The following is a 27026-nucleotide window of genomic DNA, read 5'->3' on the forward strand; positions in this document are numbered from 1 at the left end:
AAAATGTTTTAAAAATATAGGAAAATACAACAGAGCAAAACCTGGCGCATATAGATACAGGAAAGAGGTTGGTGGTTGCCAGAGCTGGGGGATGGAGCATGGGCAAAATGAGTCAAAGGGCTAAAAGGTACAAACTTTTAGTTATAAAATAAATAGGTCATGGTGATGTGATATATAGCATGGTGACTATAGTTAATAAGACTGTTTTGCATATTTGAATGTTGCAAGAGAGTAGATCTCCAAAGTTCTCAACATAACAAAAAAATTTTAATAGAAAAAAATCTTTTTAAATTGTATGTGGTGATGGCTATTAACTAGACTTACAGTGATCATTTTGCAATATACCCAAATATCAAATTATTATGTTGTACATCTGAAACTACTGTAATGTTATATATCAATTATACCTCAATTTAAAAAGTGCAGTATAATAACAATTTTTCTATATTTCCTGCCCAATTTCCTTTCCATTAGAAATTTGGTATGTACCCCGTCCATATTTTTTAAAAAGATTTTATTTATTTGAGAGAGAGAGAGACAGCACAAGCAGAGGGAGAGAGGGAGAGGAAGAGAAAGATCTCAAGCAGGCTCTGTGCTGAGCATGGACCCCAATGTGGGGCTGGATCTCATGACCCTGAGATCACGTCCTGAGCTGAAAGCAAGAGTTGGACACTGAGCCCTTCAGGTGCCCCAAGTTCATATTTTTGTATGTGTCTAGCTCTAAACAATATTCAGTGTTGCTTTGGGTATTTAAGGATATTTACATGAATGGTATCAGAGCATATGTAGTTATATTTTTTGTGATTCCTTATTCTACATATAAATCTGGTTGATTTATTTTAACTTGTGTATAGTATTCCACTGTATGCATGTACTGCAATTTATTCATCCATCCTTCTACAGATGGACATTTGAGTTGGTTCTAGTAAATCTCCATTATAAAACAAGACTACAGTAAACATCTTTATATGTCTGTGCACACATGCAACATCTGCAGGGGTTTCTTCAGAAGTAGGATTGTTGGATCAGAGGCTGTGACTATTTTTAACTTTACTGGATAATGCCAAGTTGTTCTCCAAAGTGATTGAATCAATTTACATTCCCACTAGCAGTGCATGAAAATCCCCGATTCCCCACGATCCTCTCCAGTGCCTGATTTTATCAGAATCTGAAAGTTTTTCTAACCTCACGGGAGTGAAATGTCTCACTCTGGATTTATTTGCATGGTCATGTTTTTGGTGAAAGTGTACATCTTTTCCTATATTTGTTGGCTAGAGTGATTTCTTCTGTGAGTTATTTTTCGTGTCCTTTGCTCATTTTTTTCTATTGGGTTTGCATTAAAATGTTTTAGAAGAATTTTAGTGTGTCCCATAATAATGCTTTGCTTATTTTATAAATTACAAATATCTTCTTCCAGGTTTTTGTTTGTCTTCACTTTTTAAAAGATATCTCTTTTTTTGCGTTGAGTTTTTAAACCTCAGTGTAGTCCAATTCATACATATTTTTCTTTTATCATTTGTCTTTTTTTCAGACCTTACTTAAGAAATCCTTTCCAAAGGGGAGGTGGGCGGGGGGTGGGGGTGACGGGCACTGAGGGGGGCACTTGATGGGATGAGCATTGGGTGTTATTCTATATGTTGGCAAATTGAACACCAATAAAAAATAAATTTACAAAAAAAAATTCCTTTCCAAGAAATCCTTCCAATTCATTCCAAGGTCATGAAGATATTAGCCTGTATTTCAAAGAGTTTTCATGTTTTATTTAAACATTTATCTCTTTGAACCTTCTGGAATCTTTTTGTGTCTACGCCATGAACTAAGGATCTCACATACTATCTCTCAACCTTACAACAACCCTATGAGGTAGCCATGATTACCATTTCACAGATGGGAAAACCAAGATTTAGATAAGCGACTTGGCCAAGTTTCATAGATGGTATAAGGCAGCAGCGCCAGGACTTGAATCCGTTAGTTTGGTCTCCAAAGGCCATTCCATCATGCATGTGGCCCATGCATGTTCCAGGAGGCCAGTGCAAATAAACATCGCATTTTATTTCTTGAGAAATTTTCTTGCATTTTTATTGGAAGAGTATCACCTATCTCTAGGTATGTCTTAGATGGGAGATCAGGAGATCAACTTATTTCCCCTCCCACAGAGAAGTTCAGGTCCACTGGTCCAAGGTCCTCCAAACCTTATGTAGTTTGAAGCACCAGTGGTCAGTAACCAAATCTTGGACTGAAGTGGGGATGAAAGAGAAGTGGAAGTGGCCTCAGCCACCAAGGAATCTGAGATTTCATCTATATATTTAGGATTCTCTGTAGGTGAATATGGTGGAATTAGGGCGGAAAGAAGAAAGAGTACTGAAAAGTCCGGAACAGCTGTTTATAGCACGTGACTGTTTTTTCCATTGGTCCCTAAGATGGTTTCATAGGATAAGACCGTTAGCTCCTTTTCTGTAAGTTTTGTTGAAGATATCAAGTTTTTTTCTTTTAGTTTATGATATCATTACACTTTGCCTTATCTTTGTGTGTCATCAACCCTATCATCTTCCCCATCATTTTCTTATTATTGTATGCTTGGAAAGTCCTCACCAGCTTTAGATCAGTTAAAATCACAACTAGTTTCCTTTAGAAAAACTTTCAAAGTTTTCTTTAAAGTCAGTTTTCATCATATAAACAAAATATTTTAAACTTTTTTTAGATAGTACTAAACAGCTTCATGTGAAAAGTCATTCCCTTCTCTTCATCCCAACCTCTCCCTCTACTCCCTGGAGATATTTACCCTTAACAGCTTCTTGGGTACCAATTCCATAAACAGCAGCAGCATCAGGTCATGCAGTGGACTTTTTCATGTTGATTCAGTTATGTGTCCCAAAGCTGATGACTATTGGATTTAATTTTCTCCAGTCTTATAGGAGCTGCAAACCTCACCAAGAGGCCACCAAACTGGCCCTGCAGCCACCTCCCCTTTATCCTCTCTGACCTATATAAGCAGAAGCAGGAAGCCTGTGGGAGGAGGGTTCTCTGGAGCAGGAGACCTCATCTAGAGCAAGGTTTTTTGATCTGGGGTCCTTGGGGATTTGTGGATAGGATTGAGGGGGTTTATGAAGATGCATGGGGAAAAGGGCCCATCCTTATTTTTACTATCTTCTGGCTGAAATTTAGTATTTCCTTCCATTATGAATGTAGGCAGTAAACCACAGTAGTGTTAGCAACAAATGTAACTGTCACCAGAAGAAACCATAGGTGTTTTCATATTACGGTTGTTGCAGATACCTCAAATTATCATTCATGTTCATCACCACTTAAAATCACAGCTAGAACTTGTCACATAATGTGTTAATAAAGCAGCACACATACTAGAGTACAACTTTTAAAAAATGCTTTTGCCAGCTGCATCTAAAACATTTCCTTTGTACTACGGCCTACCTTATGTTATAAATTTAAAAACATTATTCTAAGAGGGGTCTGTAAACCTTTTGACATAAGACTACCAAAAGAATCCATGCGTAACCAAGATCTAGAAAGAGAGGGAGTGGCTTGGGGTGCTTCTCTTACTGTCACTCACAGCCCAATGAGAAGCTTCAAAGTTGTCCTAGTAGAAACTGAGGTATACCATCTTGCTGGTGCCTCACCCAAGGTGGCTGGCTGGGGAGGACACTCCTATCCCCCACCCTTAGGCTGTGATGGACATAGCAGGATGGGAGCCTGGGGGTGAGACTGTGAGGAGAGATGACACTGAATGCCTCCCGGGTCAGACAGCAGTGCTACGGTGAGACTCCCGAGGGCCTCCAGGAGAATTCACGCAGGTGGGCCTTCTAGACCCAAGAGCACAACTACCAAGATAGGAGGAGTTTGCAAGAGTCAAGTGAAAGTCGTTTTGCCCTATTCTTCTCACTCTCCATCCCCCCAACTCCATAGGGGGAAGCATCGGGGCGAGGGAGACAAGGGGAGAATCATGCAAAAGCAGAACTCCCCCTCCTTCCCAGATGGACTCTGGGGCCAGAAGTCCAGCCCGGGAGGGTTGGAGGGGAAAAGTCTTTGGATGTGAAATTAATCTTTGGCTTGGCCTGGCCTTTAATAAATGAAATGGAATCTTAACAACCTGAATGAGGCTGTTCTTAAAGCTGCACGACTAAAGAGCTGTGTGTTGAGTCCAAGGAGTCAAGAAGAGACTGGAGAGGAAGCCATGAAGGCAGAGATTGAGGAAAAAAAAAAAAAAAAGCCATTTCATGGTTTACACCATAAAGTCTGGACTGTCCATTGCACCGGTCTCATGCACTTGTTTATCTATCTCGTTTTTTTTTTTTTTTAACCTTACTTATCTGAGTCACATACATTTTTATGGTTGCACTTTTTGAAGACATGTAATTCTTTAACTCAAGTGGAATTTTGCCACACTGGGGGTTGAGGGGGCGGGTGGGGAGGGCGTGGAGGTGGGGCTGCATGACTTTTGCCCTGAAGTTAGGAGTCCCATTGTGACCAAGAAAGCCCTGGGTAGTCTGCACACCCACCTGGCAGGTTTCGCTGGAAAGATGTTGCCATTCCTCCTGAGGCTTGCAGGGCTCTTGCTGATTATAGGTTGGCAGGCTGCCGCTCAGGCCCTGGGGGGAGAGGAGGACAGCAGGTGGGTCACGTGGGGGCCACCTCCCGCCTCCGCAGCAGAGCTGAGGGGAGGCCTGGTGGCGGCCCCGGCAGGACGCGGGCCTCAGTGCCTCCTGACTGCGGACCGTGGTCCAGATGCCAGGAGGACGCTGACCACCTCGGACGGCGGGGCCGGGGCCAAGGGGACCTGGAGTCCCAGGCACCCTCCCCCGCTCCCGACCCCCATCTCCTCCAGCAGTGGCTACCTGGCCGCCTGCACCTGCTCCTGTCTGGTCCTCTCCGGGCCCAGCAGCCCACAAAGCCTCCTTCCCACCCCACGGGGCGCCTGGCTGCCCAGCTTCTCTGCTTCTCTCTTTTTTCTCACTTTCATTCTTTCATTTACCTTCTCCACCTTAAATCTTTTTATCTTCCCCTCATTTTGCTTATTTAATGCCTTCTCTTTCATTTTTCTCCATTACCGCTTTTTTTTTTAAACCTCATGCTGAGGGAATATTGAGAATTTCCTTCCTGTTTTAAAGCAACCCCAGATAGACCTTTTAAACCACTGTATATTTAAGATTTTTGTCATGAAGCACTACATACATACAAGAGGTTCTAAAATAAAATGATCTCTTTGCATTTGACACCCCAAATAAATATTGCAACCTCCCCCTTTCCCCTGTACACGTTACCGCTATGCTGAATTTTTAAACATATTCTTTATTTTTTTATTTTTATTTTTATTTTTTTACATATTCCAAGGAATATGATGGAAGGATGGGAGGTGGAGGGAGCAAAGGGCAAAATGCCCTTTTCTTGCTCACAAAGCATATGTCTTACACTGAGGCCTGGCACAGACCCTGCGTTCTCATAGCTTGAGTTAGATCTCGGCGGCCCCCCTTAGAAGGTATCCTGGCAATCTAACACATCAGCACCCCTTACTCCCCAAGGAAGGACTTCTATCTTAACCTCCCCTAAAGATGGAGAGAGGATGAGAGACTCATGATTTAGCAGCACCTCATGCGAAACCTAGAGGCTTTTGTTAACTACAAGATTTATTTATTTATTTTTAACGATTTTATTCATTCATGAGCGACACAGATTGAGAGAGAGAGAGAGAGAGAGGCAGAGCCACAAGCAGAGAGAGAAGCAGGCTCCCTGCAGGGAGCCCGGTGGGGTCTGGATCCCAGCACCCCGGGATGAGGCCCTGAGCCAGAGGCAGATGCTCAACCTCTGAGCCCCCCAGGCGCCCCTCACTCTAAGATTTAAATCAGCCACAAGTGTTAAGTGGCTTTGAGAGAGAGGAGCACAGTGGCAGCTTGTGTTACAAGCTGTGCAAGGTTGCAAACACAGGAGGCCTCCGCACTCACAGTGGTCACACTCCAGCCGGAAGGTCACCCGCGATGCTCAGCATCCAGACGGCCTGATCCGAGTGGACTTGCTCCGGGCCCAGCCTCCCAGGACGTCTGCCCGGCGGCACCCTCAGCCTGGTCCCCAGGCGCCGTCTGCTTCGCTTGCACCCTGGAGGGCACATCTCACCATCCTGGCTCCTAGGGGGCCAGGGCCAGACTGACCTCCCTTGCCTTCTGTCTTCACGGAGGTCTGATTTCATTCATTCATTGATGCATGCATGCATGCAGCCATTCATTCTCCAGCGTCAGATTCAAATGCTACCTCCTATTTCCTTGCCCAAGTCCCTGGCTCAGCTGGCACTCGTTCCTCCGCTCTCAGCAGTTTGCCTTCAACACAGGCTTGGATTTGCACGTTTGTCTGGGTGTTAAGCCCCTTAAGGTCAGGGAGTCTGTGAGACCTATATTTACATGACATATATGTATAATATTTATTTAAATAGAAATATATATACACTATGCTATATATTTTATATTTTTAACGTATAAATTTTTATATAGTGTATATATAAAAATATTTTTTGCAGCGTCTCTCCTCCGTCTGAGGACAGATGCGCTATGAATGGGCGTGGGCTGCTTTGACTGCCTGCTGGAGGACAGCGCCTGCAGGGAACACATGGATGTCTCATTGACTTTACTTCGGCCCCCATAGTCCACTCCAGCGTAATCCTGAACAAGACTTAAAATGGACTTGCTGGGCAAGAAGACAATTGGTGCCAGTGCTGAAGCCATTCAGCTTTGTGTCCCGAAGAATTTCCTTCCCTCACTTGGGAGCACGTAAGTTACGTTATCTGGACACAGTTTTGGAAAAACACAGAATTGAGTCTCCTTTCTCAATTCTATGGTTTACCTTCAGCAGATGCTTTGTATCTCATGCTGGTTTCACTGTGCCACCCAGAATTTGCCTTGATCATTTTGCAGACTACCTGTGGTTGTAGACACTTATTCTAATAACATTTCAATCCAAACATCATCAGGAAACTATATTTGCTGGAAGAAAATCGGCTGATGCTTTCAGACCAGAAAAGCTTTTGGAGTTTTGGGTGTTTCAGGTTACCTGTACTTCCAGCTCCACGTTTTAACCCTCATAGTCAAAAGATGGTTGGGTCCTGTTGCTATAAATCTTTTTTTTTTTTTTAATTTTTATTTATTTATGATAGTCACAGAGAGAGAGAGAGAGAGGCAGAGGCATAGGCAGAGGGAGAAGCAGGCTCCATGCACCGGGAGCCTGACGTGGGATTAGATCCTGGATCTCCAGGATCGCGCCCTGGGCCAAAGGCAGGCGCCAAACCGCTGCGCCACCCAGGGATCCCCCTGTTGCTGTAACAGGGCTGGTTGGATCTACGTGTTGGTGTGACATGTATTCCCTCCTCCAAAACAGTGAACAGACTGAGTAACCCCGTGTCTGGACTATGGCTATACAGGAGGTCTGAGAACAGTCTGGAAATATGGATATGGATTCTGTATTCTCAGCATGACTTGTTGATTCTGGTGTGTATATTTGTGTGTGAGTGTGTGAACGTGTGTGAACGTGTGTGTGAGCATGCATGACTGCACCCACGCAAAATGGAGTTTCACAGAAAGTAGATTCACACAAAGCTTGAAGGAAAACTGAGCAAACGAGGCAGCAGGGCCTCTTTGAGATCTTTGAGGCAGGCTGTGTGCCAGCAGGAGGGAGAGTCTGGTTTGGGGAGATTCCAGGGGCGGATGGAATCTACATCTAGAAGGATGCTACAGAGGTGGAGTTCATGTGTTTGGAGAAGAAGGAATTTCGTCCCACTTTTTTCACTGTGATCACTCTGTGTTGTAATTTATGACTTTATGTCGCTGGCTACCATGCTGGCACACAGTAGATGGTTAAAAAAGTTAATTTTTCAATTGACTTGATACTTAGAGGGAGATTGGGATACTTAGGAGGAAAAGAAGAGCTCTGGGAAGGTTCACAGCTGGGACCGGGCTTGAGAAGCAGAACTGAGACCTGGTCCAGGCCTGTGTACATACGGGTTTGTCCTAAATAAATGGAACAGTGTGGTTTGCAAGTAGCTTAAGTTACCTCTAGATTGTCCCCAAGCCTGCTTTGGATTGGAGAAAACCATTTTTTTTCCACTTCAAATGGTCACCTGACCTTGTTATTTTGGAGCAGACAAGATGTGAAGTGCACAGAAAGGGTCCTGAACCCATGGCACGTCTTTGAAAGTGAATAGCTCTTGGATCTTTTTACAGCTGGAAGCAGACAGCTATCTCAGTGGCCAAAGTCTTCTGTCCAAGGGCTTGCTGGGACTCCTAACAAGTCTTTAGTTGAAGTGTACTTCCTTTGCCTTTATAAGCAAGAGTCCGCATCAGGAGTAGAGTGGAAACGGTCCTTCCTCAGATCTTTGGGTGCAGCCATTTTTTTTAGTTCAGCCAATAGTCCAGATCAGGACCTTGAAGCAGAAATAACTGGAGGTTTCCTGGAACTATGAGGGATAAGGAGGAAGGTGGTGTAAGGAGACGGAAGTCAACTGAAGGAAGCCTCGGTGACTGAGACATGCAAAGATGATTGTCTTTGAGAGCTTCCATCCACTACAGCTAGGGAGGGGACTCTGAGATGGGAAAGGTGACATATTAGGTGCTGAGCTTGAGCCAGAGTCCATCATACCAGTGAAGCCACTGGGATGTTTAGAGAGCAAATGTGACTCAGATGTGGACCAGTCTCTGGCTAATCATATAGGCACAAGCCTAATTTTACTGGGTGTGACTGGAGATAAAAGAAGGAGCAGTCAAGGGCCATCGCACGCGAGGTGGAGTGATAACAACCTAATGAAGAAACATTTTTTAGCTAGTTGAAAAAGAAAACCCTTAAAAAAATAAATGTAAATTCAGATCCATGGACTAACTGTAAAATCAGTCCTTGCCAATAGTCTAAAATATGAACCTTCTACTCCACAAATGGCTTCTGTCAACAGCACGGAGCTTGCTGCCAGAACCCTGAAGGGGAGGCAGTAACAGACTTTAAATGTGGAAAAGGTTGGTCACACGGAAGCAAGGCTGAAACCAGCGAGTCCTAAACCACAAACACCAGAAAAAAACGTCAACATACCATTTGTCACCATTTCACCACCAGCCTGCTTAAATAGCCTTCATTGAGTGCGCTGAGCCCCCAGGTGGCAGCTGAAATCCTCAACAAACACTGCATTTTATTGTGGTGGTTGTTCCACCCGAGGGGCAGCTGGAAGCAGTTTGTCAGTGAAAATTCAAGAAGGAGAATCCATGACTACCGAGGGCTGACACTGAACACAATATCAAATGGAGGTACTTGAAAATTTTAATTTCTTTCGGTGGGGGTGGGGGAATTGGATGGAATGGAGAGAGAGGAGGAGAAAAGAAACACCAGGCTTTGAAAGGAAAAAACAAACAAAAAAAAAGCTATTTGACCAGAGGGATGACTTGACCATTTTTCTCATTGTCCTGTATTGATTCATGTTCTCCACAGCAGGTGAGCTTGAGTCTCTGAAGGGATGTGCATTGCCAATCTACCTCACATATGGACAAGAATGTGTCTGAGAGGACCCCTTAAATTTTCTTCTCAATAAATATGCAAGATTTCTACCCTTTCCCCTCACCTGAATGCATGTTGCTGAGCTAAACTTCATTTCTTACTGATTTGGATGACCTCAAGTGGGTTAAAACAAAGAAAGCTCATACTTCTCTGAAAACCCTTTGTTCAATGGAATGCCATACTTGTCTCAACTCATCCCACATATTTGCCGATGGCTACTCAGTGTCCAGGAGCAGAGATGAGCAGATACGTTCAGAGATTCTATGGCATACATTTCTTAAGTTATTCAAATATAAAGTTACTAGAACTATATATCTAAATGTATATGTAATATATGGGAGGGTAAGTCACAGTGTCTGTGGACATCAGTTTTGGGCCTACTTCTTGTCAGATAGTCTCTGAAATTACGTTACATCTTAATCCTTACGACAGTCAATGAGTTACCCATTAGTTCCCTCATTTTATGAAGGAAGGAACGGAATCTCAGAGTAACTCATTCACAATCACTTTAAAGATAATAAGCATCTTGTACATGAAAAGTTGAGGTCTTTTCGAGAGACATGATCAGCCATGATGCTGTGATTCTGTGAGGAATTTCAGCGGCTTGAATGCTTTCAGAATGAGAGCTAACTTTATGATACATTCACTGGTATTTTAAAGATTTTACTAATTTATTTGAGAGAGAGCACACGCAGAGGGAGGGGCAGAGGGAGCCCGAGAGGCAGACTGACTCAAATTGGGGCCTCAATCCCAGGAACTTGGGATCATGACCTGAGCTGAAGGCAGATGCTTAACCAACTGAGCCACCCAGGTGCCCCCATTCATTGGTGCTTTAACCTCTAGAAATTGGACTAATGATGGCAGAGGTGATAATACTAGGGAAGGATTTTGGGGATCACATTGGCAATGATTTCCTGTCACGTGTCTTCTGTAAATCTTAAGTGGCCGTGGAGCAAACAGTGCTTGCGTTACTGGGTGACCTGCCCATTTATTTTCAGCTTTGACAGGAACGGACACACTTTGGGAAAGCATGAAGACTCTCATTTTCGATATGAGTGGGTTGCTTCTGAGTAAAAATGTTGGCAGAGTGCTGTCGAGTAAATCCAACGGTGTAACTCAGTGCCACCCAAGAGATACCCTCAAATTATTTTGTTGGAGTTATTAAGGGAGTGAGTACATGCACGACTCTAACTCAGGCCTAATCATGAAAGTAGCAGAGGTAAATACTTTAAGATTTATACAAATGCCTCTTTAACTCTCAGGTTCATTCATTTTGAGTTGACTAAAGACAGACCAGGCCCAGAGGCATAAAGAAACTCGATTTCTATTTACTGCAGCAAAGACTAGTTAGCAAGACTCAGTTTTTTGGTACTAGCAAGTTATCTCAGGGAAACTATGTGTGTGTCTAAAGTAATGCTTTAAGGGGCACCTGGGCACTTCAGTTGGTTAAGCATCTGACTCATGGTTCTGGCTCAGGTCATGACCTCAGGGTCATGGGATTGAACCCTGTGTTGGGCTTGGGCTCCCCACTTAGCAGAGAGTCTGCTTGTCTCCTGCTCCCTCTGCCCCTCCTTCCTCTCTCTCTCACACACACTCTCTAAGAAATAAATAAATCTTTAAAAATAAAATAAGATAAAATAATGCTTTAAGGGGTACCTGGCTGGCTCAGTTGGTAGAACATGAGATTCTTAATCTCAGGGTCATGAGTTCAAGCCCCACACTAGGTGTGAAGCCTATTTATAATAAAATTCAGCAAAAAACAATGCTTTAAGATTTCTCCCATATTTTAAATAGCTAGGGATCCCTGGGTTGCTCAGTGGTCTAGCACCTGCCTTTGGCCCAGGGCGTGATCCTGGAGTCTCGGGATCGAGTCACACATCGGGCTTTCTGCATGGAGCCTGCTTCTCCCTCTGCCTGTGTCTCTGCCTCTCTGTGTGTCTCTCATGAATAAATAAATAAAATATTAAAAAAAAATAAATTGCTAAAAGCAGAGACCAGGCTTAAGTCTCTTTGGGCCTCTGCAGACCCAGTCTCTGTGCTGCTCCATGGCCTGGGATGTTGACATATGAGAATTCCATCAACAGACTTCCTTCCTCTGCCTTCTAGTTGGATTCAGACAAGGAGAGGCATCGATGCAAATCTGGAGAGTGGGATGAGAGAGAGAGATCTAGGTTCTCTTCCTCCTGAGCTGTGTCACCATTCAGGAGGACTGCCCTCATTGAACAGTTGCCTTGGATTCTGATAATTATTCCCTCCCCTCCCCGGCTGCTGCTAGCCCAGGATCCTGCCTGACATCTTATTGAGTTCCCTAACTCTGCCCATACCTCTGTACGTAACATCTTCGTGAAACTCTCCTCAAATTACCCTGTTGGGCTGTGCCATCTTGTTCTTGCCTGAACCCTGCCAGACACCTGTTGAGCACAGTGCTTTACGCATGGCAGGACACTCAATAAAGCCTTTTTAAATTTAATGAAAAAGAGTGGTCTGACAGTTCTAATATCTGCACTCAAAGATCGTTTATATTAGGGTGACCAGTTGTGCTGGTTTCCTTGGGTCTGAGGGGAGCTCCCATGATGTGGGACTTTTTGTTTTCAAATTGGGACAGTTTTAGGCAAACCAGATGAGTTGGTCACCTGTAGCCTATACTCTTTTAAGGTTTCCCATTGGTTTAGAAAAAGATTATCCTATCTTTGAAAAGATTTCTAGGATCATATTTAAGCTAAAGTTATTTTGCTCAATAGAGTCTTTCCTACTAAGGAGAAAATGTGTGTCTGAAATGCTTCTCTGAAGGCACATTGGTGTAATGTGAACACAGGATGCATTATTTTGTCTGTTCAACTCTGTTTACTCTCCAGAGGAAGTCACCCAAGGAGCTAGTGAGGCATCGGGAGTGATGCATAAATGCTTACCAAGAAGTTTTGAGTGAATAGAGTGACCAAGTACATTGCAATGAAAAATGGGGCTGCTTGAATATGGTTTTCTGATTAAAAAAAAAAAAAAACAACACTTTGGGGCATTTTAAGTGACAGTTTTCTGTATCCCAGTCCTTCCAGTGTGCTGTTATCTTGAGAACATGGGAAGATATTTGCATATTGTGAAAAACGTATTTTATTGCTTTGTGTAACTAATTTCATTTGTTGGTAATTTTAATTCCTATGAGAATTAAGGAAGAGAATTCCTAAGAAAAGCAACTACCTCAAACAAAGCTAACATTTTAAGAAGAAATCTTTATTTACATGTTGAATATAGTTGGATTATTTTATTTTATTTTTTTCCCCAACAGAAACATGTTTATCAAATGACAATATTAACAGCCATCACACTGCTTTAGTAAATAGACTACCTGGGAGGAGGAAATTTAATAGGGTTAGAAATCCACCACAATCTAAATGCTTTTCAATTCAAGATATTATTTTCTGGTAGGAGAGCTTTTGAATATTCACCACGGGAAGCCAGAATTGCAAATATGTATCCCTTTACCCCTGCCATTTACTCTCAATTTTCTTGATCTACTTGTTCTCCAAATCATTGTTCCCTTCTAAAAGTTGGACAAGTTATTTAAAACAAATTGGTAATATTGGCTAGCTAAATGAGAATTTAATAATTTACCTCCGGTATCTCAAGAGAGCTCCCTTTGGTATTATCTCTGCACTGAAATGGCTGTTGTCAATGTGGTTTTCCAACCATAAACTACTATAGGGAATGTGTGAAAGATATTGATCTAAGTGTCTTAGCTTCAGTTTGTTGTATAAACATTTATTGAATGCCTACTATGTGTAAGAAGATAATAGAAAATCAAATTTCACAATAGGAAGGTACTAACTGAAACATCAAACTAATGGAGAGAAAAAAATTAGTAGTCACTCATTTTGGTTAGGTTTTAAAACATTACATTTAAAAAAATATATAGGTATTTTTAGGCTGAATTTTCAAGATTGGATTCCCTTTTTCTTTTGTAATGTGAAATTTGTAAGAGTTTAACTAAGTGTTTATAAGTAACATTTTTTTTTTTTTTTCAGAGAAATGTGAGAACATGAAATGAGATCCTAGAGTCCCACAGTAAATTTTCCATGGCCTCCCTGGCTTGCCCACAGATGTGCTTTGCAAGATTAGGATGTGATGCTTGTGGCTGATAATGCAGTGGAATTTGTTACTGGACTTAGTAATTATTGGTCATAATCCTGAGTTGTTATTACCATTGAGATGGGCTGCAGAAATGAACACAAAGGCCAAGGGACCTGTGCCTCTATTGAACAGAGAGGGGAAGGTGGGATCCAAAACCAAATTTTCTTTGGTGGCAATTTTCTTTCTCCATAAAGGCAATAGAAGGTATGTTGGAGAAATGACAAAAGATCTTAAAAATGGAAATGTTGGTGATCATGTCAGTGCAGAAATTGTGCTGATGAAAGATCAAGAAAATCTCACATTGCAAATGGACCAATTATCTGATCTTAAAATGCCTCATCCTGGCTAATAATGGTGTGCTTTGAGGTTTATCAGTCAGGGGTTCAGACCATAAGAGTTCTCTGGTCCTTGTTTTCTTCATTATAGCTTTATTCCTTTGGCTCCAGACACCATTTTTATGTTCAGGAAAATGGGTCATTAATAGCCATAAAAAGCAAATATCTTATTGATTAAAGCAGTTAGGTAATAGTCAGCCCAGGTCTTGTAAGAATGGAGATCAAGATTGATGTACGGTTGAGGAGGGAGTACCACCTGATGTGTGAGGAGTTCTTCAAGGAGAGGAAGATGAGGCAAAGTTTAAACTATTTGATGTTAAATTTTGTCCAAGGACAATGTGTATTAATCCAGTGAAACATATCTTTTGGCCCTGGAATTCCACTTTAAAAAATTTATATTAAGGAAAAAAAGCCAAAATACTTGTGCAGAAGTGTACACACAACGATGTTTATCACAGTATCATTTAAGAGCAGTTTAAAAGTGAAAGTAACCTAAATACCTATCAATAGGGGTTGGAATTCTCTGCCCTGAACCCAAAATGATGATGTAGATGTGTATGTCAAGGAAGGCCATGGCATATTATTCACAGAGTTAAAGAGAAAATAATTCCAAAGGTTATGTCTAACATAACCCAATTGTTGTTTTTAAAAAATATTAAAGTAAAAAATGGAATTAATATGTAGATATTAACTTGCATTATTTATGTTGCAAAGCTTGTTACTATATATTATTTCTGGGTAATAGGAATATGAATGACTTTTTTTTTTTAACTTGTTTGAAACTTTGTGCAGGTATTACCGTAAAAATCTGAAAAACAACAAAAACAAAAAACTTTCAGTTTTAAAAACTGAAGTACAACTTTGCCTAAGCAGAAGTCCTTTTGACTCTAGGTCCTGGGTGCGTCAGCTGCAGCAGGAAGTCTCTTTGCTAGGAAATGAAAAGCCCCATCTATACATGGGGTCTGGAAGCTGTAGCAGTAAAAGCACCTCAGTAGTCCAACCTGAGTCAGGGAACTGAGTAAAAACACTTTCAAACATAAGTTTGGACTCTACTTCTCATCTGCCCTTCTCTTCCTAATTTCTTTTTTTTTTTTTTTCTTCCTAATTTCTGACCCATGTTCCTGCCACCCGCTATTACTTGCCTCTGAATTTCCCACCGATTTCAAACTTAACATTCCTAAAACTGACTGGGATCTCCACCAGGTCTCTGATGGGATGCAATCTGTCCCCCATTTGACCTTCCATAGTTCTTTGTAACCTCTACTGGGACACCTGTCTCCTGGGACACCTGTGTCCTGCGACCTGTATCATATTGATTTGGACATCTGTCTTATTCTTCTTGCAGAATGAAAGCTCCTTAAGGCAGTGTTTTTGCCTTACTCTTGGCTATTTCCCCCCAAAGCACCAAATTCTGTGCTCTTCTGATGGGAGGCACCAAAACCACATACAGGAAATCACTGAGAGAATGGACAGATGACTTCTGCAGGTTGCTAGCTCTCATGACATCTGGGCTTGCTTGTTATTTCTTAGCAATGTAGAAAACCACTTTCTCACTCTCTTTTGCCCTGTTGAAAATCCAGGCATGCCTTAGTAGAGATAAGGCAGAGAGAATTAGTGCTGCCCTTCTCTGATACTTGTAAACACAGGGTGTAGGATGTGCTATCATTTGAGGAAGTGGAAAATGGTACCCAGCCAACTATTTCTTGGGTCATTAAAAGTTATTAAAGAAAGCAATAAGAGACATGAAAGTAACCATTGCAATAAAGTGGAAGCTCTAGCTCAAAAAAAAAAAATTAATTTAGAGAAGCCAGATGGGAGAAGATTTGGAGAATACAAGGAGAATGCAGGAGAGGAGGAGTCATCAGAACAGTTCCAGAATGACGGCTATGGAATAACCAGAATGCTCCTGTTGAATCATGTCTGCATAGGTACCAGTAAAATGAGTACTTTTCAATAAAAGGGGTCCCTCTAAGAATTCTTCCCTACTGCGTCAGAACCAGTCTGGGTGCTGGAAGGTCTTTCTTACCATTGTTTCACTTCAGAGATCTCTGCCTCGTAGTACTACTCTCTGGATTGCCAGTTCTTATTCCTGCTTTCCCCCAGGCCGGTCTGTGTCCTGCCTGGAATGCCATAAAATTCTTCTGGGGTCTCTGCGTTCTCTGATCACCACCTGCAATTACAATCCCCCCAAGAGGAATTTACTAACGTCATTGGAAAACGAAGTCTCACAGCATTTAACTACTTTCCCAAGGTCCACGTTGAATTTGAGAGTGAGCCAGCATTTTGTGCTTGTGCGGTAGAAGCAATAAATACCATTCAGCACCGCTTCCAAGTAGCAATGCATTTAAAATGATAAAGGATAAAAAACAGTTTTCAAAATCGTCAGTCCTGCTCTGCACCACAGCGGATGTTAACATCTTGCTTACCTGCCATGTATAATTGCAATATAGTGAAGAGTTTGTGAGCCAAGGGGCCTGATGTTCATTGTGAGGGTCAGAAGGCTACTATTTGCGGTTATGAACATTTGTTGGCCTCCTACCTTGAGGACCAACTTGGTGCTTCTTTTTACCACTAAGAGACTAGTGGACGTAACGATGACAAGGAGGTGGCCCCTGTCCTCCAGTGTAGTAGGATGACAAAGACGCAGCTGAACATCTCATACAAAAGATGTGAAAACGAAGTAATGTGGGGTTCACGTGGAGGGTGGAAAGTGATTCATTTGGAGGCAGGGAGAGCAGGAGCAAAGGCACAGAGGCCCTGGCAGGAAGGTTGTGTTTTCAGAGCAGGGGGTGGATTGACAGGCTTGTGTAAGAGGATGTATGGAAACATGTAGTCAGAGCTGGAGTTGGAAAGCCCATACCTTTTGGAATTGGTTTTGGATAAATAGAAAAACCTGAGGCCATTCCCCTTGGCTTTTAAGACACTCATCTTGAAAAGTCTTTTAATTCATGTTGTATAGAGCTGAGCAGAACCCTAACTAGGTTGGTACATCGTCACTGCTGCCGACACAGGGAATTGGGAGAAATGAGGTTTCCCTAAACCAGTAAGAAGGCTTAAGGCATTCAGGGATGGCCAGCGCCGCCCCACACTCCTGGCTGGGGAATGTGTGACATGACCCTCTTGGGCTGATAGCATCCCCAGCTTGTCCAGCTGTCCTGACTGGGCTCCATATGAATGGCAGCTCTCTTTTACATCATAGTTTAATTTGAGATCAAATTGTGCTTTTCTTGGAAGCTGCCTTTATGCTTTAAGTCAGGGAATGTTTAGCTTTCAGCTGCAGAAGCTAATGGCTAGGGAGCATGACCCCCACCCCCTCACCGCCCGGGTTGACCAGCAGCAAAGCTATAAAGGGGCCTTTGACCTCTTGAACCATAATGATAATATATTTATTGAGATCTTAGTATATACCAGGCATGGCATTGAGCATTGCAGATGTATTCTCTAATTTAATCTTCATAACGGCTCTGTGAGCAAGATTCTTTAATTCTTATTTGACAGATGAGGAATTGTAGCTTATAAAAGTGAACTTCAAAAAAAAAAAAAAGTGAACTTCCTTGAAGTCATGCTGTTAGTGGTGAAGTTGGGACTTGAACCCAGGCACTGTGATGTTCTTACTTTTATCCCCTTCCACCGTTTGAAATCTGATTTTTAGAAAAGGCATTAGAGATGTACGGATGCCAAGTGTAAATACCTATGGAGAGGCAATGTGGGTAGGAGTTAGGGATATGGACCGTGTAGTCGACCTGACCTGAGTGTGCATATTGGCTCCATACCTTGCCCGTGTGACCAGACAAAAGACCTAACCTTACTGCAGCTTTCAGAGTCCACGCCTGTAAGATGCTACTGACAGCTGCACATCGATTGTCCAAAGTGTAAAAATGCAATAGTATACACGACTGCGTGGCCCGTGGTATGCTCTCAATAAATGTGAGCTCTTGTTGTTATCCATAAGGAGTTATGTATGCATTGTCCACCACTGGGATATTTGTGTTTTACTAATCAAATACCACTTAAGCCAAAAGAAATTAATCTAATGGAAGAACTTGTAAGAATCTGTACTCAATTATTTTTTAATTAAATAATATGCAAATATCAGGGCACCTGAGTGGCTCAGTTGGCTAAGTGTCTGCCTTCAGCTTAGGTCATGATCTCAGGGTCCTGGGATGGAGCCCCGCAGCGGGCTCTCTGCTCAGCACGGAGTCTGCTTTTCTCTTTCTTTCCCTCTACCCCTCCCCTCTGCTCATGTGCTTGCTATCTCTCTCTCTCTCTCCCTCAGATAAATAAATAACATCTTTTTTAAAAAAAGATAATATGCAAATACTCAATGGCTAGAAGCCCAAGTAATACAGATGACCAAATTGTCTTTAATCACCCACTTGGTAGAATCTGGCTCTTCCTCAATTCTGTGGGGGAGCCCCCTGAAGGGGGCAGAGGGGTCCTTCCTTGGCATCTGGAAGTGATGCTTGCAGGCCACCTTCTTCGGGGGCTGGCTTTCCTCCAGCCTTATTGTTCAAGGCTCCTACTCTCACTGCTCTTATTAAAAGCACAGCTGGGGATCATGTATGTAAGGAATGGAGGTGTCTAGTAGGCAGAGAAAGATTCAAGGAGGCAGTTCTAGCCCTGCTCTGTCCCTAACTGGCTGTGTGATCTGAGCCCTCACCTCTTGACTATAGAATGAGGGTTTGAAGTTAGAGTCATCAGTCCTGTCTCCAGGGCCATTTTGCTCTACGTCTGCACATGATAAATGCAGGAGTGATGAAGCACTTCCATGCTAACAGAGTTGCCCACAGTCGCATACTTCCTGAGTGGTGGAGCTAAGACTAGAAAGAACCCCTCACGCCTAGTCCTCAGGGCTTGCATAGCTGTAGTAAATACTCACTTAAATGCTCTGTTTAATGCTTTGTAAATGCTTTGTTTGTTGACTGTTCTCTCATCCAAGTTCTCATAAACAGGAGTCATTTCCATTTCTATAATCCTCTGGCCCTATCATTCTAAATCTTCTCTTTTTCTCTCTGAGACTAGCAGAGTTGTCCCAGGATTTCAATAAATCAAGTGTCTTTCTGCCCTAGCTTGGAAGATCCCAGTGTGATAGAACACAGGGCACAAGAGAGCCCACCTTCAAGCAGCTGCCCTGTTCCTGAGTGCCCCTTCAGCTGTGCCTGGGAAGGTGGCTTTACTCCCCAACAGGTGTCCTGCGTCTCTAATCAAAACCATCAACTGCTGAGAATGGGGAGAGCAGCCACTTGTATAGACCCAACCCTTCCTGTCTTCTTCACTCCCCTTATTACACTATTTCTACCTTCATCCGAGACCCTGCCAACAGCTTTGACCAGGAAGAAATTCAGAGGAATTTCTGGCATCTCTGCCACCCCCCCAGGAATGAAAATTACTTCAATGTCTGCCAATGACTTGGGATAACAGAGCTATTATTGCTCAAGTGCAGAATTCTGGTTCTCTTGCTGCCACATGCTCCCGGCCTGAAATCCTTCAGCTTGATGGCAGCAGGGTCTATTTCTACTAAAATGTTGTTTTGAAATTTTCTACTGCAGTGATGCCCTGTCCTCCTGTAGCCTCTGGTGAAGCCTCTCACTGGGCCAGCTCAGATATGTACTTTCTCCGTCCACCCAGAAGACAAACCCACATACACACAAAAAAATGATCATCAAGGAAGATTTTCAGAAAATAGCTTCAATTACCCTGAGCACTGTGGTTCTGGGCTGGTCTCTGGGCTCTGTTACCAAATCCGCCCAGTGAATGACCCACCCCTGGGAAAGACAGCTCATAAGGCAAAGTCGGAGAAGTGACAAGAGGGCTTTCTGCTCTCCTCAAGGAGAAATCTGAGGAGATTCCAGTGTGGCAAGGACCCAGCAAGGAGGGAACCCATGAAGACGGAAGAAGGAAAGTCATGATTAAGCAACCAGACAACAAGAGCTACAGGTCTCAGTAGACTTAAGTAATTTTTATCTTGACTCTCCCATTCACTAGGTGTGGGACCTCCAATAAATCACTTTCGTCATATCCTTATCTGTAACAGGGTTGGATTAAAGCAGCCCTTCTGGAGAAAGCATTCAGTTAGCACACTATCTCTTCTCCACACTGGTGAGGGGCTAGGTGGAGGGAGGAGGGGAGAGAATCTTCAGCTGTGGTTCTTGGCCCTGGGGAGTTGGTGATCTTGTCGGGAGACCAGGACATGGACTAGTGGTGGTGATAAATTTGTTGTGTGGGATTTTGTGCTGAATCCCAAGGCTTTTTTTCCACTACAGGAATTTAGAATGGGGCAAGAGCAGAGGACTGGGAAAGCTTCTTGGAGGAGATAAAATACAGGAAGGGCCATGAAGGGTGGTTAGAATGTTAGGAGGGAAGAGGAAAAAGGAAATTTCCAGGTGAGAAGAGCAAAGAACAAAGACCGGAACAGGGTGCATCTGTGGAATTGGGAGAGTTGCCTGATGGAGGAAGTGGCTGAATAAAGTTTGTAGATGGGGCCCATTATGTAAGCCTTGAAAGCCATTGGATTTTTTTTCCTTTCTTCCTTCCTTCCTGTTTGTGTATCTATTACATAAGTCATCTAGAAGTCTTTGGCTGGGGAGATTTGGGAGTAAGTAGTGCATGAGAGTTGTGTTTTTAAAAGATTTGTTTCTGGTATCAAGATTTAGGAGTAAACTTGATTAAATTAAGAGGGACCAAACAGGCAGTGGTTCTTAACCCTGGTGGCGCACTGAGAAATTATGGATACCTTGGCCCCTTCTCTAGATATTCTGATTCATTTGGTCTGGGGAGAAAGTCTGAGCATAGTCTCTTCTTTTCGTTTTTCTCCCTCCCTCCCACCCTCCCTCTTTTCTCTCTCTTTCTGCAGCTATTTGGATGTGAGGAGGATAAGGCCCTGAAATAAAACAGTTGCAATTGAAATGGAGAATTAAGATAAAGAGACATTATAAGGGTAAAAGTGCCAGGTGCCTTGCTAATGAGACATAGGGAATGAAAGAGAGATTCCATTTATTTCTTTGAAATATTTGTTGAGTACTTACCATATGCCTCTAGATCAGAAGCTATAAGAAATTCAGATGGCAAGACCCTGGTCCTGTCTTTAAGGAGCCAATGTCTAGTAGATGACAAAGAAAATAACTATAACACGAGGAGAATATGGAAACTGGTGTAGAGATACACAGAAAGGAGAGCGGTGGAAGGTTCCTCTAAGAGACAAGGTGAAGAAAGTTCTCCACAGAGGTCCCGTTTAGTGACAGCTAGAAGCATCAGCAGGTGAGCTTGGGGGAAGGGCCCCCCCAGGGTGAGTTAGAGTGAAGGGAAAAGTGTGGAGGCAGCTGGGTGTAATGAAGGACAGAATTAATGCATGATGAACAGCCTGATCCCTAAAAAAGCAGGTGGTATGTGGAAGGCTTGGTGAGAAAGATAGATTACTGCCAGAAAAGGCTAGATTTTTTTGTGTGTTCCCTCTTGATTTTTAAATGTTGGCAATGTTTATTTATTTTATTTTTTTATTTTTATTTTTTTGACAATGTTTTATTTCTCGAACTTAGTCATGGTTAAATGAGTATTCATTTTATAAGTATTTCTTTAAATGTACACAAAAGTGTATAAGCTTTTTGCTTGTATATTATTTTATAGCTTTAAATGTTTAATTAAAGAATGGTAGATATAAACAGTGTGACATACATGCACCTAATAGTACAATCTTATGAACTTTATCAAATAAATAAACAGAAAAATATACATGAATTAACAACTGTAGTTGGAAATGTTATAATATGCATCTCTAAGAACCATGAGTCAAATAGAAATAAGAACACTATGAAACAAAAAAGAACACTATGATATGAATGAACTGAAAATACAATTAAATAGTACACATACATAAAAAAAAGAAAACATATTCTTTTTAAATATACATGGCACATTTACAACAGGAGACATGTATCAGGCCATAAGTTCCAAAGAATCAATCCCATTTGGACAATGAGATTATGGGATTCTTATTTTTTAAAAGATAGCTAAAATAAAATCCTACATATTTAGAAACTAGGTGACATATTATCAAGTGACATTTGGTTTAAAAAAGTAAATATTTAGAACTAAATAAAACACTAATGATAGAATTTGTGTAACACAGCTAAAGTAGTACTTAGAGGCAAACTTATAGCTTTCAATAAATACACTAATGAATAAGAAAGTTTGGAAACAAGTGAGTTATCACTTTACACCCATTAGGATGACTACTGTCAAAAAAGCAAAATAACAAATGTTGCGAGCATAATATTAACTTTTCAAAACAAAACAAACAAACCAAAAAAAAAAAAAACAAAAAACTTTTCAATTAAGGTATCATTTGTATACAATAAAATTCACACATTTTAGAAGTCAGGTTTTTTTAAGGTCTCAAGTGACCAGGTAAGGAATTCAAATGGGCAGAGCTCATATGGTGCAATAAAAAATCCAATAGACTTGGCATTGAATTATATTGACAAGTATGTGACTTTAGACAAACTACTTGAGTCTCAGGGTCTCATTTTCTCATCTTCAATCATGACAGGACTATATCTCCAGGGAAATGTGAAAAGGATAAAATAGTGTATGTACAGTGCTTGACATATAATAAGGATGTAAGAGGTATTAGTTCACTCTATTTTACTCATCAGAATCTTCAGGGGTGAGACCATAATCCCTGCATATTTGAAAAATACCTTAGTTGGTTCTGATGTACAGTTAAAGTTTCAAATCATTGGTATAGGCAGCAGGGGCCATGGCAGGCTTTTGATGGGGGAAATGGCATGATTAGAGCTCTACATTAGGGCTATAGGGTGAGTCTATAGTGGCACTCACTGGGCCTGGAAGCCTGGGAAAATGTGGAAAGGGAGAGTGTGGAGAGCAGATGGAAGATTAGATCTGGAGGGGACAGTGATGAGCTTGGTTTTAGTTAATATTTATTTATTTATCAACAAGCAAACATTGGTTCAGGCCTACTTTGAGTGAGCCCCTGTATTTCATACAGAGATAAATGCATCTTCACTTCCCTGACTCATCATTTAAGGAACAATTCTTGGAAGGCTTTCTGTGGCCTCTTTCTTCTGCCTCATCCTCTAGCTGACTCAGGTGGTGATACTGGTAGCAGAGGTTTAGGAAAGGTAGGGGTTTCCAGTTGACTGGGGTACAGAGCTCTCAGCCACAGATATTTCACTGGGGCAGAGGCTGGTAGGATAAATAGTGGCTTTCATCTTTCTTTTAGGATCTTTGAGCCTGGGACCCATAACCACTTCCTAGTCTAGATCCCATTCTTGATACAAATTCCTAGATCAGGTGCTGATTATTCTCCTCCTCCTCCTCCTCCTCCTCCTCCTCCTCCTCCTCCTCCTCCTTCTTTTATAACACTAGGAACTGCCAGGCAAGTAGAATAAACATGAAACCATGATATCATTCATCTAGCATGATTAGGTAGCTGTAACAATGGTCACCAGAATGGGCTACACAGTCCCTGCTCATGTTTCCTGGACAGTTTCTTGAGGCAAATACATGTCACCAGAGGACTTATGCCGGCTACCTATCATGTTATCACAAGAAGGTAACTGTCACCAGACCTTGAAAGAAGGAACGAAATATCCCTTGTATCTTGTTTTGTTCTCAATAGGCCCACATATCCCTGTTTTGTCTTGACTTCAGGTACATGGTCCCATGATAGGGGGAACTAAATTAGGCAAGGTGGTCAGAGAGGGTCCTAAGGAAAAGATTATTGATGTCATATTGGGAGGAAGAATGGAAGCTAACCCTGGCAGGGTTAGGGGTTGGGGATTGCAAGGCAGCTGGAGTGTTCAGCCTTATGAGCATGGAAATACTCAAAACATAACGAGCCACTGTGTAAAAGGAGATTGGAGAGGTAGTTAAGGAATGGAATAAAGCATCTAGCTGGCATAATTTTGTCTTTGCCCTAAGATCAATAAGATGGCACTGAAAACTTTTTAAAGCAGGGAGGTAAAATAAATCAGATTTTCATGTTGAAAAGATTGTGTGGCTGCTGTGTAAAGACAAGATTAGAGAAAGGCCTGAGTACTTTTGGGAGTAGTTCAGGTGAGCTATGACGATAGCTTGGGCTATGTGATGTACTAGAGATAGAAGTAAACCAAAGATTTAGGAAGCAGATTTGATAGTCCTTGGCGATGAACTAGAAATGATGATATGAATCAATGGAAGGGAAGATTAACTGTCTCTAAGTGGTGACCCTTGTGTCCTGTTGCCGTTCAACTCTATAGACCTAAAACAGGCCGCCTCATCTTTTCTCTGCAAATCTCTATCTGGCTTGCTGTGGATGGAATATTTGTTTCTCCAAAATTCATATTTTGAAACCTAACCCCTAAATGGTGTTAGGAGGTGAGACTTTTGGGAGGTGATTAGGTCATAATGGTGGAGCCTCATGAAAGGGATTAGTGCCTTTATAGAAGAGCCTCCAGGGAGCTTCCTTGCACCTTCCACCATGGGAGGACACAGTGAGCAGAAGCTGTGATCTGGGAAGTGAGCTCTTTCCAGACACCGAATCTGCCAGGACCCTGATCTTAGACTTGCCAGCCTCCAGGATTGTGAGACATAGACGTCTGTTGTGTAAGCTGCCCAGCCTATGGTATTCTGTTATAGTGGCCCAAGGGACCTAAGACATGGCTTATTGTTAACCACCCATAATCATTTTTCCAGTCTTTTGATCTAAAATCTGGACATAATTATGGACTTCTACCTTTATCTCCAAACCTATGACGAATTGTCATAAAGTCCAGAATTTTCTCCTTTTGAAATGTTTCTTTCATTTCTCTCTCTCTTTTTTAGAATTCCAGTTCGGGCCCTTATAAAATACCTGGCATTTGGTGCCTACATTTTATCTCCCAGTTCTGGTCTCCATCCTGAACACTGTAACCCAGTGAGTCTCTTTTAAACATTGCTTTCACCATTCCCTTCCTGCCACAGAACTCTGCAGGGATTCCTCATTGGCCTGAAGTGAAAATCTCAATGCCTTGGTTTAGACTTCACGGCTTTCTGCAGTCTGTCTCCGATCCGCTTTGCCACTCTCTGCTTCCCTACAGTAGTAGTTTTACAACTCTTTTAAAGTTACTGAACCCTTTGTTCAAATGGAATCCTTTGTTCAAAAACATGGCAGCTCCATATGTACAGCATGTGAGTGGAGCTTTTGGTTGAAGTAGGGATGGGGATTGATTTCCTCTCCCTCCTCCCATTGCCTCCTTTCCTTCCCTACCTGCTTTGTCCCCTGAGATGAGTCTGCTCAGAATGTTGTTTGAAGTCCATAGCCTTCCAGGAATGCTCTTAGGTAGAAATAGGTGTTCACCTCAAGGAACAACTGGGTCACTGAATCCAACATATGTTTCCCTCCACTGAGCCTCTAGTCGGCCTCTCTGGTTGTTTCCTCATCAGGCAGGGGCTCTGCCTCATAAAAGGCCCCCTCTGTGATGTAACATGAGCATCTTTACCACACCTCTGTAGTGAGTGCAAGAGGAGTTTTGACATACTGCTTGTTACAGCGTCCTTCAAGAAGTTAAGACCATCACAACAAACACAGCCCCATAGAAGCAATTTTATAGGGACTGTCCAATGTGCTACCAGCACTCCTCGGGTCTGATTTGATTTAGAAAATGTTATATTGAGATCAGTGGTTTCCAAATGTGGGGGTGGGGCCCTGGAATTTGTGTTTATAAATAGCCCCCTGAGTTAAGAACCAATAAACCGAGTACTAGGAGCAGTGAAGTAGGATGGAGATTCTAAGCTGAGTCTGTGGGGATATTCAGTGATAATACTATGATAGTGCTCTATGTGGATATGATAATTCGCAATATATTTTTTCTCATGAAGAAACAGAAGAGTTAGAAGAGCAGAAGAAGAACAGGTTTGCAGGGGATCATCTTTCAATTTTGAGCAGATGGAATTTAAAACACCTGTGAGCCATCTAGGGGCAGATTTCCAGCAGGTAGTTGAAAATTTGGGTCCACGACTCAAGAACGAGGCTAGGGCTAGACTGAGGTGAGTTTGAGAGTCATCTTTACAGGGGAGATATAGGTAGGGCTGTGAAGGCAGGTGAGATTTTAATTTTTTTTAGAAGACTGATCACACAAATAATACTTTATTCCGACTTTGAATTCTATGGTCCTGCTAAGAAAGAACATACTTCTTAGGAAAAAAATGCTTCTATGTGCCAATATAAAAAAAAATAAAATCCAGGATAATATGTTCATGTGAAAAGAGCAATGCAAGACTCATAAAATATTATCTTTTGCCTAAAGAGGTTGAGAGAGGGGTAAAAAATATTTATCTCTCTGCATAAAGGAGCCACAAAAATACTAAGAAATCGGTAACAGGTAGGTGGGGTGCCAGGGAGACCATTTGCTTTTCCCTTCTTGATTTTTTAATTGTTTAACAATGCGAATTATTATCCATATAAAAATTAACTTACAACCTGATAAAAATGGAGGGGAGATTGTAGGAGTCCTGCCATATTTACATTTTCCTGAGCGATGAAATAAAAAAACAACAACAACCCTACCATTTATTATAACTATTACATCATAAAAGAAAAGAAAGGGCATCTTGAAACAAAAAAAAGCAAGAAAGAATACCATTTTTAAAGAAAGTCTTTTACTTGATACAATATTGTTGTCTCTTTTGCGCTTTGCTGTAGACCGATGACCACTTCATCACCACCTGGCTGTGGCCTGAAGAAGTCGTGGACACCACTAGTTAGTTAGTAAACTAGTAAATACAATTTTCTTTTTCTTTTTTCTTTCTTTTAAAAACTGAAGTATAATTAACATATGGTGTTATATTAATTCCGGGTGTACACTCTAATGACACAACAGCTCTATATATTACTCAGTGCTCATCCTACGTGTCCTCTTTAATCCCCATCCCCTCTCTCACCCATCCTCCCACCTCCCCCATCAGTTTGCCTTCTATAGCTAAAAGTCTGTTTCTTGGTTTCTCTCTCTCTTTCTTTTCCTTTGCTTGTTTGTTTTGTTTCTTAAGTTCCACATATGA

General features: G+C 41.9%; 1 protein-coding gene and 1 long non-coding RNA gene across 8 annotated transcripts in view; one reads left to right on the forward strand and one right to left on the reverse strand.

Annotated features, from left to right (window-relative positions):
• CDYL (chromodomain Y like) overlaps positions 1–25393 on the reverse strand; it is a 230706-nt gene extending 205313 nt beyond the window's left edge. For all 5 annotated transcript variants that reach the window (XM_077886240.1, XM_077886246.1, XM_077886245.1 and 2 more), the window contains exons 1-3: positions 25237–25393; positions 16018–16161; positions 4515–4604 (exon numbers count right to left, since the gene is read on the reverse strand). In XM_077886240.1, coding sequence (XP_077742366.1) covers positions 4515–4604; positions 16018–16020 — 93 coding nt within the window. In that variant the 5' untranslated portion in view covers positions 16021–16161; positions 25237–25393. The remainder of the gene's footprint in view (positions 1–4514; positions 4605–16017; positions 16162–25236) is intronic.
• A 74-nt stretch (positions 25394–25467) lies between these two features.
• Positions 25468–27026, forward strand: part of LOC144306724 (uncharacterized) — a 54487-nt gene continuing 52928 nt past the window's right edge. For all 3 annotated transcript variants that reach the window (XR_013373817.1, XR_013373818.1, XR_013373819.1), the window contains exons 1-2: positions 25468–26350; positions 26671–26732. This is a non-coding gene — a long non-coding RNA (uncharacterized LOC144306724). The remainder of the gene's footprint in view (positions 26351–26670; positions 26733–27026) is intronic.

Source organism: Canis aureus, chromosome 37, assembly GCF_053574225.1.
Source record: "Canis aureus isolate CA01 chromosome 37, VMU_Caureus_v.1.0, whole genome shotgun sequence".
Lineage (NCBI taxonomy): Eukaryota > Metazoa > Chordata > Mammalia > Carnivora > Canidae > Canis > Canis aureus.